The 12,983-nt window shown below is 39.0% G+C and overlaps 1 protein-coding gene across 7 annotated transcripts in view; it reads left to right on the top strand.

Moving 5' to 3' along the window:
• Positions 1-12,983, top strand: part of rbfox3a (RNA binding fox-1 homolog 3a) — a 611,714-nt gene that overhangs the window by 382,662 nt on the left and 216,069 nt on the right. For all 7 annotated transcript variants that reach the window (XM_055004447.1, XM_055004444.1, XM_055004442.1 and 4 more), the window contains one exon: positions 5,253-5,374. In XM_055004447.1, coding sequence (XP_054860422.1) covers positions 5,253-5,374 — 122 coding nt within the window. The remainder of the gene's footprint in view (positions 1-5,252; positions 5,375-12,983) is intronic.

The following is a 12,983-nucleotide window of genomic DNA, read 5'->3' as shown; positions in this document are numbered from 1 at the left end:
CACCTACTCACTCCCAATAATATAACCCGGAAAAAGAGTTCATGTGGAATTCACATTTCTGTGGTTTTGAGAAGAATCTATCTTCAAACAGGGTCTTGTAGGGTAAATGTTTGCTCAAATGGGGTTAATATCACTTTATGCAGAATTATTTAATAATCTAACTGATATTCGACCAGCGAAATATTTAGATTCGACAAATATAATAATGCAGCACATGAAACATCTCTTGCTACAGACAAGAAGAGCCACAGAAATCATCAGGAATGCTAATGATCAGGAATGATTTGGTGGAATGCTAATTTGAAAGTTCATTTTTAAAATGGACTTTTGGGAATTAGAGAAACTTGAGAAAGTTGCACCAAGTCTTCAGTGATTGAAAGGTACTTGCATGCCCATGATGATGCTGCGGTGTTGGATGGTCTGATTGGCCTGTAGATGCGGGTCGGAACAGCAGTGGACAGAGTAGAGCTTCCAGGTCAGTCTCAGCGAACTTGTGGAATTTGAAAGAAAGCAGGCGGTACTCAAGGATAACTACTTGAATGTTAAATATACTCAAAATAGAGTTTTCAGGCATGGTATTTTTACGGGATTATTTCGCATCTAATTAAGAAAAGAGAAGTCTGGACCAACCTTCGTTGGAGAGGGCAGAGGGTCTTGTTTTTCTTTGTGGCAAACCAGCATTGACAGGTGAGAAGGAAGGACAAGCTATTCCACCTGCCAAGGAGTCCTTAATGTTTTATTTCTCCATGGCTTCCCTTTCAGGATCAGGAGGAAGATAAAGACCAGACATCAGCTTAATAGCACAGCAATACAGGTAGCACAACTAAAGAGACATAGTCCTAACTTCACTGAATACCTCATCCAGATCGTAATGCTCAAGCAGGGTAGCAGACAGTAGTTGGTTCTTCACCCAAAGATCTTCTTAGCAACCCAGTTAATGTAGGTTGAGTTGCCTCAGTCAGGGATGTCTGAGCACAAAGAGAAAGTTGGAGAAGAAAGGAAAATAAAGAGACTTCACTGACAGGATCCTGTTAAATTGTTCTGATGGCAGTAGGTAAGTGTGTCCAAGCTGAATGTGTTATTGCATAGATCGATTTAGACACACAGATGTAGCATCTCCGATCGCAGAAGAAGGCGGTCCTCCACTTCATGTGGGAGAAGAGATGATCCACTCTAATGACTAAGGACACAAGAATGACAGTCAGATGATCCATTACATGATGTTAGTTCATCTTTACACATCTTTACCTTTTTAGTCAGTCCATTAACAGAAACTGCCTGTTCAGCTTTGTTGTTCCATTTACAATCAGATGTCAAGGCCCTAGAAACAATTTTCTTTGCCAGAACTTCAGTAGGTGCTTGGCCGCTCTGCCATCATGCTCAAGGGGATCAAAAACTCAGCATAAGACACTAAAATAATGAGCAAATAACTATTTATTTTTACAGCCCAAGCCAGTGCTCTTCCTCTCCACAGCTCCATATTATAATATACCTTAGATGGGTCTGAGGAAATGATTAACAGCTGCTGGTCAAACATCACTTTGCAATGGAGTAGAACTCCTTCATATTAAGCAAGGTGCTGTTTTGAAGGCTCTGGGTCTTGAATATTTGAGTCAAAGGGAAGAGATAATGGTGACAGGGAAGAAGGTAAAAGATGAAAGAGGCAGAGAGAGTGAACTGATAAGTTAATGCAGTTGCTTCATTGTTGAGCCAAATGACCCGAGTTACCATAAACTGGTTACAGTTTATAAGTAACTCTGGTCACGACAGAATACTTTGTTATGACCAGATTATTCTGTTTCAGTTTAGTTAGATTGTACCCAAGAGCTGGAGGCAGAGAGAGATAAAAGGTTTGAAACAGTTTTATTATCAAAATGTAGGCAGTGGTCAGTGGAGGATTGTTGAAAGCTTTTGGTTTTAGTAGAGTAAGAAATGAGAGCGAAGCAGGGTGGAAGCAGACTGGTTATAGAGACATATAAATAAGATCTTGATCATTCAATGCCCATTTGTTTACTTTTACAAAATCCCTTTAATGCAGCAAAAAACTAAAACTTTTCACAAGGTCGTGGCTTGCTATAGGAGCACTGTGTAAATCTCATCATTACGTGGCTGAGATTGTGTCCTACATGTTAGTCTCCACATGAGTGGCTGGTAATAGGAAATCACTGCAGCTTTTTCATGGGCATTTATTGACATTTATGATATTCATCAGTGGTTATTAGTAACAGTGCTGGACTGTGAAGTGTTTACTGGCTCCTTCAGATTGCTTGTTGATTAGAGCAAGAAGTTCAGCATGCTTCCAATGAGTTGCTGTAGAAATGGCTGTAGTTGAACCCAGCTTTTATAATTTAGCTGATAATATTATCCAGAGGTGCCAATTGCTGAGAGGGAGGCTGTAGAATCAACTTTTGCAACTCAGATGGCCCTTGTTCAAATATGATGCAACAAATGGATATTTTTTACATTAAATTGAAACAAAAATAGTAATTAGTGTAAACAAATCAATGTACATTTTTATATTTGCTAAATATTATATTATTATAAGTGTTTTGTACATAGGTGCATAATTATAAAATGCCACTTAGGGAAAGTTGCCAGTTTTTTCAAGAAAAACTTTTTTTTTCAATGAAGATAACACTAAATGAATCAGAAATCCAGTCTAGACATTGTTAATGTGGTAAATGACTATTCTAGCTGGAAACGGCTGATTTTTAATGGAATATCTAGAGAGGCCCATTTCCAGCAACCATCACTCCTTTGTTTAAATGCTACATTGTGTTAGCTAATCATGTTGAAAAGCTAATTGATGATTAGAAAACTCTTGTGTAGTTATGTTAGCACATGAATAAAAGTGTGAGTTTTCGTGGAAAACATGAAATTGCCTGGGTGAGCCCAAAAGTTTGAACGGTAGTGCATTTACAAGTTTAAAATGCAGAATTTCCTCTTTGGCTGACAATGGAGTTTGTTTGTGTGACGACTGATGGATCTCTGTTAAGTCCTATTAAACTTCTTGACATCCAGAGATAACATGGTAAATACAGCGTAACCAGGTGAGTGTTCAAAGAGTGATAAATACTAGAAAGTGACCTATTGCTCGGAGAAGGAATGGTTCCGAACACAGGAGGAGAGGAGTCGATAAATTGGTCGGGGGTGGGGATGTAATGGGCACATTCAACCCACTAAAGGTGACGGAGGCTGTGAATGTGTGTGTTTGAGAAACTCAAAGACCACAGGCCTCCAACCACCTCTATTTGCCCAACTCATGTTTTCTTTCCCTCCTGTGCTTCTATTCTCGCCATCAGCATCAGGTGTAGCAGACTGAGCAGTAATCTGTCTCTCTCTCTCTCTCTGACTCACACACACAAACACACACATATACACACATGCACACACACACACACACACAACCCATGAGCTTTTGACTGGGATGCAAGCCTAGCAGATGCACACTTGCCAAAGAACCGGGCCAGAACCAAGCCAACAGTCTATAACCGTGTGTGTGTGTGTGCGTGTGTGTGTGCGTGTGTGTGTGTGTGTGTGTGTGTGTGTGTGTGTGTGTGTGTGTGTGTGTGCGTGCGTGCGTGCGTGCGTGCGTGCGTGCGTGCGTGCGTGCGTGTGTGTGTTACAAACTACTTAGAGTGATGGAATGTAAGATAGGCTGATTCTAGCAGGGCCAGGAGCAAACAACCAAGTCCAGATCATGGCACAGAGGAAGACCTGGTGCAGGGAGACTGAGTGTGATCTGGCTCATGTGTATTTCAGAATCCCCAGAGGAGAGCTTCATTTACCTCCTCTCCTCCTCTCCTAGTACACCGCACTGCTGTAACTGCAATCACATTGAGTATTATGGGTTTCACTGTAATTACATCTGCAGACTGACACTTCGCATCTATTCAGTCAGTGGCTTGTAGCTCATGGAAGCTGCTCATGCTTGCTCAAATAAAGGGTGTGTTTGCACCAGGGTGTTTGGAGAGATGTGTGTGAACTGTTATTGGTTTACTTGAACTCACTGAAATATTTATTTCTGCAGGTAATCTAGTCAGTCAAGACAGAACAGTCAAACTTTAGTGCTACCAATAACTGTACTGAGACATGATATGTAGCTAGTAAACAGTCCCCACTTGCACTTACTGCAAATTTTAACCCTATGATACACAACATGGTTCAAAAGTGACCCACATTCAATGGAAAATGGGTATCTTTTGACCCATGTTGTGCATCAAAGGGTTAAGCTAAGCTAGATTCTGCTAAGTGCTCTCATTCATTCCACTGGTCTACTAAGCTAAAATAGCACCTTTTTTGATAATTTTGTCATTGTTGACCTCTAACAACTTGTGATGTGGACCTGATAGCACACTGAAATAAACAGATGGAAGGCTTTCCATCATAACTAGGGATGTCCCAATACACCTCATGTAGAGCACATTTTGCGGTAGGACATTAGGGAAGGGAATTTTGAAACATTTTCTTAACTACTGATGATCAATTAACTGAATACACAAATTGTACCAAAAGTCTTTGTCATGGTGACCCATTTTTATGCTCTTGGTGTCCAAAACTGGGCACATGAGGTTTGTTAAAGCACACATAATAAGTGCAGAGAGAGGGAGGAGAGAGAGAATGTCAGGTGTGTCGATGTAAGAATGAAAGGAATGGAGGCGTAAAGACAGGAGTGTGTGTGAGAGAGAGAGAAATAGAGAGAAGAAGAAGAAGAAGGGGAGGCAACAGAATGAAGATGGAGGAACTAAATGAACAAAGGGTCAAATGGTTGTATGTGCAGACTATCTTAGGACTGATCTCACTTATTGTACTGCTGTATAATGTACACTACCATTCAAAAATTTAGGTTCACCCAGACAATTTCATGTTTTCCATGAAAACTCATATTTTAATTCATGTGCTTACATAACTGCACAAGGGTTTTCTAATCATCAATTAGCCTTTCAACACCATTAGCTAACACAATGTAGCATTAGAACACAGGAGTGATGGTTACTGGAAATGTTCCTCTGTACCTCTATGGAGATATTCCATTAAAAATCAGCTGTTTCCAGCTAGAATAGTCATTTGCCACATTAACAATGTCTAGACTGTATTCCTGATTCATTTAATGTTATCGTCATTGAAAAAAAACTGCTTTTCTTTCAAACATGAGGACATTTGTCAGTGACCCCAAACTTTTGCACAGTAGTGTATCTTCATTTTTACTGACTGTATACAGCTTTAAAGAAATGGCTTTTATTGATTTGCAGAAACCAAGCCAGGAAGTGGTCTGTGCAAACCAGGAACCATTGCTTTGTTTGGTAACGTGGTGTACAGCGGGCTGCTCAACGACCACTTCTGGCACTTTGGGGTTCCCCTCGTCACCAGACTGGTAAGTGATGGAGTTTTCTTCTCGTTCTTCCTATTCTTTTTCTGCTTTGTGTTTTTGTATCAGCTGCTTGATAAATGTCTCTTCTTCTCTCAAACTCTTTCACACTCTACACTCCCTGATTACTTTGGCTTCTGTTTTGTCTGAATGCCCAAATTCAGAGTTTTTTTTTCACTACATTATTCCTTCAGAAATTCTACAAAAATCGTAGTGTGCATGACAAGTGTATTTCTCTCAGCTAGTAATACCACAGTGACATTTGCTGCATTTTACACATGCCAGTTTGACTTTTGTCATTCAGCAGCTGGCCGTGGTGATACAAGGTGATGATGATTAGTGTCTACAGTCATAATTTACCACTCACTATTGAGTATTTTGCCTCTTTTACACTGTCTGGGGCTGCCATTGATTCTTGCTGTTAAAAAGTGAGTTAAATAAGCATAGGTGGTGAAGGTTGTGTGTCAGCCTTCACAGTTGTTTCTACTTTGGGAACATCCCTGTAAATAATTGATTAGATTATAGAATTAACACAAACTAATGCAATATTAGTGGTTTCAATTTCAATTAAATTTGAATTAAGCTGTAATCTCCTCCATGTCGCTTGCTGATTGTGCAGCTCTGTTTTACTGAACTGCTGATAAATGTTATAGTTGATAGATATCAATGTTGTCTCCCATTCAGGATACAGCAGAGGATATTTGCTGGCTCAGTTTGATCGCTCACCCATAAACCTTTGAGACTAACACACCCCCAGATTTGTCTGCTCTCTTATTGCCTCTGAACAAAGATGGTTGATTTTGGTGTGTGGTGAAATAATAATCGCTGTTTTTGCTTCTTTTTTTGTCACTATTATACATTCAGGCTATTTATTGGGGTTTAGAAACTGGTATGTTGTGAAGTAGGATTTTCTGACCGTGTTCTGGGAATTCTACATTTATATTCAAGATTATGAATAGTTAAAGTAAGCATACCTATACAGCAGCTGATATCATCAAAAAATTATTATTAACCGCGTCAGTCATGATTTATTTACAGTGATTTTTTTATGGCACACACACATGCACACACAGAGACATACACACACTAACATAGTTAAATTATTCATAAGATTACATATGTAAAGTGTCATGATGGAGCTTTAACATAGACCAGCTGGCTTCTTCACTTGTCATATCTCTCTTCGTTGGCGTTTAGATTAGATGTGCTTTAAAAAAAAAAAGGAAAATAAGAATGGGATGAAACTGTGGTTGCTGGTATCACAATTTATAATGACATGCTTGTTTATGTTGATGATGAAGAAGGTATCGATGGTTGCACAGTTGGTTGGCTTCAGTAGATGTGGCTGATGCTTATATTTACTGACATATAGACTGACTTGAGTGATGGCCACTATTTTGTGCTAATATTCAATCATTTTTAAGCAAGTAGGTCTATTTATTTGCTTGCAAACCATGGGAGACATGAGGTCTTTGTTTTTTTGTAGTTTTTCGTTTCTCTTTGAGAAGAAATATCAAAGCAGAAGAATGTTCGGCATCTCCTTTGTGGAAATCAGACATGTTTTAAATATTGCAGACAGAAGAATGTGCCACAGGATCACCAACTTCGACCTACTGGTGGTGCTACAGTAGGACTGCTGTAATTAGTCAAAGTAAAATGCATTGTTTTTTAGTCTTTTGTCTAAAATGCTTCAACTCAATCTAACAAATGTTTTTCCTCAGTGTTGCTAAGTAATTGTTGCATTATGCTGTTTTTGGCTTCTGCCTTTGGTTGGCTGCACTCAGGACTACAGTTTTAGAAGATGGTGGCTGCAGCAGAGCACGACTTGGTTCAGGGTCAAAGTTTCCAAAGACCCGTGGATTCAAGATTATGGAAGTACCTAAACTGATCACAGAATGAAAAGGTGGTTTGTACACCTTGCAGAGTTTGGATGGCAGATCGCAGCAGTACAGCACAGTTCACCAACACATGAAGAGAAAACACACAGGCTCTGTTCAGCACGGAGGCACTTTACATCTATTGGTATTTTAATACAGCCGAATTACCAATTAAAGTGTTTCTCACTTACTTTTTTTTCAGTTTATTGTTGTCAGACAATACAACAAAGACTAAACAGCAATTGTGGGGAGAAAAAAAAAACATTTACTGGGAAGGAAACTTTCACTTTTGTTTTTAAATTTCTTTTGAATTTGCGCTTCTGATGTAACTAAAAAGACCCTCTAATTGTATTTATTTTTATCATGTTAGAGTTTTATTATGTAAACCTTTGGTTTGATTTTGTACTGCACTGCAAGATACAAAGTCAAAATGAATGAACTTAAATGAAATGGTCATTTCACTTTTTGGAGTAAAATTAGTTATTTAGATCAATCAAATAATGCTTGATGACACCAACATTTGCTGAGTTCTTCATTTGCCAATTTATTTATTTACCTTTATTTAAACAGGAGATCCCACTGAGATTAGAGATCTATTTTACAAGGGAGACCTGGCCAAGGTAGCAGCCATACAAAGTTGTAAAAGTTATATAAAACAGATACAGAATACATGAATAAACAAAACAAATTGACAGCTATTCAAGGACAGTGATTTCTCAAGAAAAACACTGATATTCCTCCTTCACTGTATTCGTAATGATTTTGTTAAACTCATTAATGGATGTGAATGTTTCTAGTTTAAGAGTTTTTTTTAAGATTATTCCATGACCATGGTACTTGATGGGAGAATGCTGTTTTGCCAAAGTCTGTTGGAAACCAGAGAACATTCAAAAGCATCCACTTGGAGGCAAGCAGATGGTGACTAGAATTGAAAGTGAGAAGGGTGTGGAGATATGTTTCTCCTTTCAACCAACTTTCATGACCATCCACTTGCTAGTTTCTGTGTAATCGTTAACAGTTAACTAACTAAACAGGCACAGAACAGATGGTGGTACTGAAAACATAACCTCCTTGGAGGAGGTTACAAGAAAATAAAGATTACATTCACTGACACTAGGATACTACTCCTTAGGCTGTGAACCCATTGGTGGGAGAAAACCATAAAGTACCTCTCCTGGAATACTGAAATGGGCTTTTCTGCACACTGGCAACTTTTATTTTTTGTTTGTTAAGCATTTTTAACTTCTACTTCAGCAAAATTTCAGAAATTTTACTTTTCCAGGGTATTTCTCCACTGTGGTGTTGCTCAGTGTCCTTGAGTAGATGCTGGAAGACAGTATGAAATCCTCTGTCTCTTGAAGAGCATTGACAGGTAAACACAGCCCTGATGTTGTGGTCAGAGGCTTAGAAACAAATTTACAAAAGACAGTTTGTTTTACTAAGGCCATGGGCATGCAGACGTTCTAAGAAAGAAACAATCCCATGTTGCATTATGGAAAGCATAGGATCCAATGCTTCACTAGGATTTGAATATGACTATTGTTTTTATTTTTTCATTATTTTATTTTATATGTCTCTTGCGACTACTTATTTTAATAAAGTGAAGTACTAAATCACTGGAGAACCCACTGGAAACCCAATATATATGCAAAATACACAGCCCACCTCCAAACTGCTTGAAAAAAAATGTCTGCTACCTAGCAGTTATTCTGTATTGTTGGCTAGAGTCAGACGCTATTCTTCATTTAAACCACCGAGTTTATCTAAGTCACAATTAATGTATTAGTTGAACTAATTGAAAATAGAGACGGATCACTACAGAGAGAGCCGTAGCTCAGCTTCGTAGCATTTACTCCACTTGTCTGCCAGACCAGATGTATACTGTGTGTTTTAGCCTGCAGTTGGCCACATGGTTCACGTTCTCCTCCTCTTTTTGCTGTCTGTGTGGCTGTGTTTATGTCCCCTCCAATATGGGAAACAAAACCAACAACTTCCAAGCTGCAACCTGCATGCTGAAAATGGTAAGCTTTGTGGCAATGGTTGCAGTTCCCACTTTGAACCTATTTGCCATAGAAGAGTTGCAGTTGATTGTGCTGATTTGTCTTGTGGGAAAAATTTGCTTGAGAATAATAATATCTTGGATTATGTACATATTTGTATACAAACACAGCTGAGTTGGGACAGCTTGGACTTCACTAGAGCTGAGTTATGTGCTTGTTCTACCCAGGCAATGGGACATCCCTTTGATTTCATATTCACTGCTTATTCTCCATAATCTTACATAGTCTGACATAATCTCCTTAGCTTGTGAAACTGGCTTTTGGGCAGACCCTTCTTAAGAGGAGTGGGAAGTGTGGTAGAAGCCAGCAGCAGAGTTTTCCTGTCAGTTTCTCTCACTGTTTATCATACCACATATACCAAGACAATGAATTTTACTTTGCCTTACTCACATGCAAACTAAAGATGAATTTCAAAAGTTAACAAAATCGTTCGGCTTTTCTGAATCACCCGGATAGATCCAGGAAGTCTCACAAATGAATCTGTAATTGTTTAGGAATGTTTCATTTTTGGTTTTTTGGGGGAGTTTTTTGTAACCCTTTGATGCACAATATGGGTCAAAAGCGACCCATATTCAATGGAAAATGATTATCTCTTGACCTATCTTGTGCATCAAAGGGTTAAATAGGAGGGAGGAATTTCTATGTGTTCTCCGTCAAAATAAAAGCTCAGTTATTGGAGGGCTTTCGTGTGGTATATTTGTACAGAGACTAACACTATTTTGTGCTAGTAGGAGAGCAGTTTTAGAAAAATCTGAACAGAGCAGACTGTATTCATATCTAGGTGCTTGAATAAAGCTCCTTTAATAAAGAAAATAACTTCTGACAAGGGAGCTAGTAGTGAATTTATATGTGCCACTATGGGATGACCTGGAGGACTTATTAATGAAGTGTGTAATTTAGGAAGTGAATGAAATTTGGTCTAATGAGATGTTGACAAAAGGAAAAACTGAACTTGCATTTAGGAATCGGAAAAACAGAGACAGAGTAATAGAGAGAAATAATAGTCATTTTAACTTAGGATATTTTCCTCTTCTTAACTAATAGTGTTGGAGCCAAGCCTTGCTGACATGTTGCCACTACGTCCTCACAGAGTGGGATAGCCATGCTGTGCTGCTGCTGTCCTGATCAGTAACAAGGCTGACCATAGCACAATGTACGAGGGTCTTCTCCTTTATGTCTGTGGAGGCTAAATTAATGTGTGTTTGTGCTGGAATGAGAAACATCTTTGGAAGAATTGTGCATGTTTAGCTCTCCTTACTCTTGTAGATTCTAGCTGAATCTCTATAGTTTAGCTTCACTCCTGTGTTTCTGTTCATATTTATATACAAACGGATCCTCTCTGCATGTCGCTGCTATATATTAAAAGCTTTCCACGACCAAAACAGGCAAACTCCTTTTGTTGTGAAACCCTTGTATGAACTTCAATGCATATCAGTAAGTTGGCGGAACTTCATTAGCGTTTAAGGTAAACAACTTTACCTTGGTGTGCAGTGCAGTGGAAAACATTGAGTCAGCCCATTTACTGCGTGGCTCAGCATGACTACACCCCTGACTATGGGATACACAGCAAGCGTCTGTTAAACAAAGTTGGTTCTGTAACCAAATCTGTAGTGATTTGTACTGACATATCACACCCTCTTGCACTGCATTGTCCCCATAGGGCCTTCAGATTGTGAGCAGATCCAAAGGGTGGTTGCAAATTTTGTCATTTCATTTGTAGGACTGGAATTTGAACTCAATATGAAGCACCAAAGCAAATCCACACCATTGCACAAATTTAGTAACAGATGCTTTTAGGTAAGAATGTTGACACCAAAAACCACTTTCCAAATGTTACATTTCTGAACACACGATGAAGGCAGCTTTGCAGGCTCCCTCTTTTATTCCTTAATTCAAAACTCAATGTTTGGGATAAATACATTCAGACTTTTGCAGTATCCATACACATATTTCCACAAATTCCTAAATCTTCAGCATCAGCCAGTGTCTTCATAATCACCTCATGTCCTAACCTGACTGGGTAGTCAGTAGATGTGCTGTAACAGCATTCACTGAACTTCAGACAGAGTCAACTTTCTCATAGTGCTCGGTCTCCAATAAGCCAAGCATTACAGTAATAATACACAGTAATAGGACAAGTATTTTAGACTAAAGGTATAATGCTTTATACATGTTGCTCTCATGGTTGTCTATTTTTAGCTATCAAAACCGTCGTGTCCAGGTACCAAAAACAATCCTCTTCTTTTCCACGAGAACACATTTCACTCATTCTCTCCTTGTTCCTTTTAAACTCTTTTTAGTCTCCTCTTCTCTCCATTCTAGCACTGGTCATAGAGCAGCATGTCCCCAGATATTCAGTGCTGGAGGAAAAGGGAGATGAGGGGAATGCCAATATGTGTCCAATAATGCACCCGAAGGAGACCTGTTATTAAGATGCAACACATACCAGCACACATGCACAATAAACCTGCCTTTCTGCTTTGAGAGAGAAAAGAGTAAACAGTGGTGGAGCCAAAGCAGCCTGCTGAGTTTTTCAGGTGAAAGATTGTTCTGGGAACCTGGCAGCAGACAGCAAGTCAATGAGAGGAACTCCGGTAGGAGGACTGAGATCAGGTGGAGCTGGCAACGCTATTCTCTAATGGAGCCTTAGAGGGCTGCTGGAAGCACTGAAACTAAAGTAGGACTTCAGGCGAGCGTGCTTATCATCGCTTTCAAAAAATGACAATGAGAAAAAACCCTTTATCTGTTGTAATAAATCTATAGTGAGTTCTGAAATTCTGAGTTGGTACAAGGCTGTTTATAGTAATGGTAAATTCTTTAAATTTTCTGTGAGAAATTTACATTTTTTAAAAGTTTTTTGTCCTTTTTGAAAGTGTACTCAGTTAACTTGTTTGTAGTAGCTAAGTTGCAACAGCTTTGCTTCTTAGAATCCATTAAAGAGGGTAAAAATGAGCCCAAATACAAATCAAAACTGCTTATACACAGCTCTGCAATATAATGTAATGATGACAATACAACAAGCTCATTGTTCTCCAGTTCTTTATGTAAAATAATTTTACAGCAAAATGAGTATAATAAAATGAAGAGCTGGAACGCAGGGCATAAATTCCCCCCCCCCCCCCCCCCCCCCCCCCCCCCCCATCACAGTCACATTTTTACCCTTCACCCAGTCTCCAAAAAACAGAAATAAAAGCCAATACTATAGCTTGATCTACCATTATACCCTCATGGTGCATATTGATGTCAGTGCCCAACCATAAAACTACTTTGCAGGTAGGAAGATAGGTAATAGAGCATGTTAGCTATAGGCTAGCTTGATTTTCTTCTGGTGCAGACGCACACATGGACAAGGAATTATCATGCACTCCTGCTGAGCATGTATACTATTTCCTTTATAGTGTAGTTACTGTGAAGACAATCCCCACAGACTCATAGACTTGGGAGATGACAAATGGTGCATCACATGGACCCTTGCAGACCCTCATATACTCACATGTACCTAAAAAACAACACCAGCCTTATGCTCCATTTACACACAGGTTTGTTTGGTGTCTGTAATTCAGTATAATGTATGCTCATTACTGATGAATACACTGATTAAAGACTGGATGGAAGCTCTGCTAATTTTATTAGCTTGCATCGATTCATTTTTGGAATATGTGTATGTAGCATTACAGT

The sequence above is a fragment of the Amphiprion ocellaris genome, chromosome 18, assembly GCF_022539595.1.
Source record: "Amphiprion ocellaris isolate individual 3 ecotype Okinawa chromosome 18, ASM2253959v1, whole genome shotgun sequence".
NCBI lineage: Eukaryota > Metazoa > Chordata > Actinopteri > Pomacentridae > Amphiprion > Amphiprion ocellaris.
This window is presented reverse-complemented; position numbering and strand designations above follow the sequence as displayed.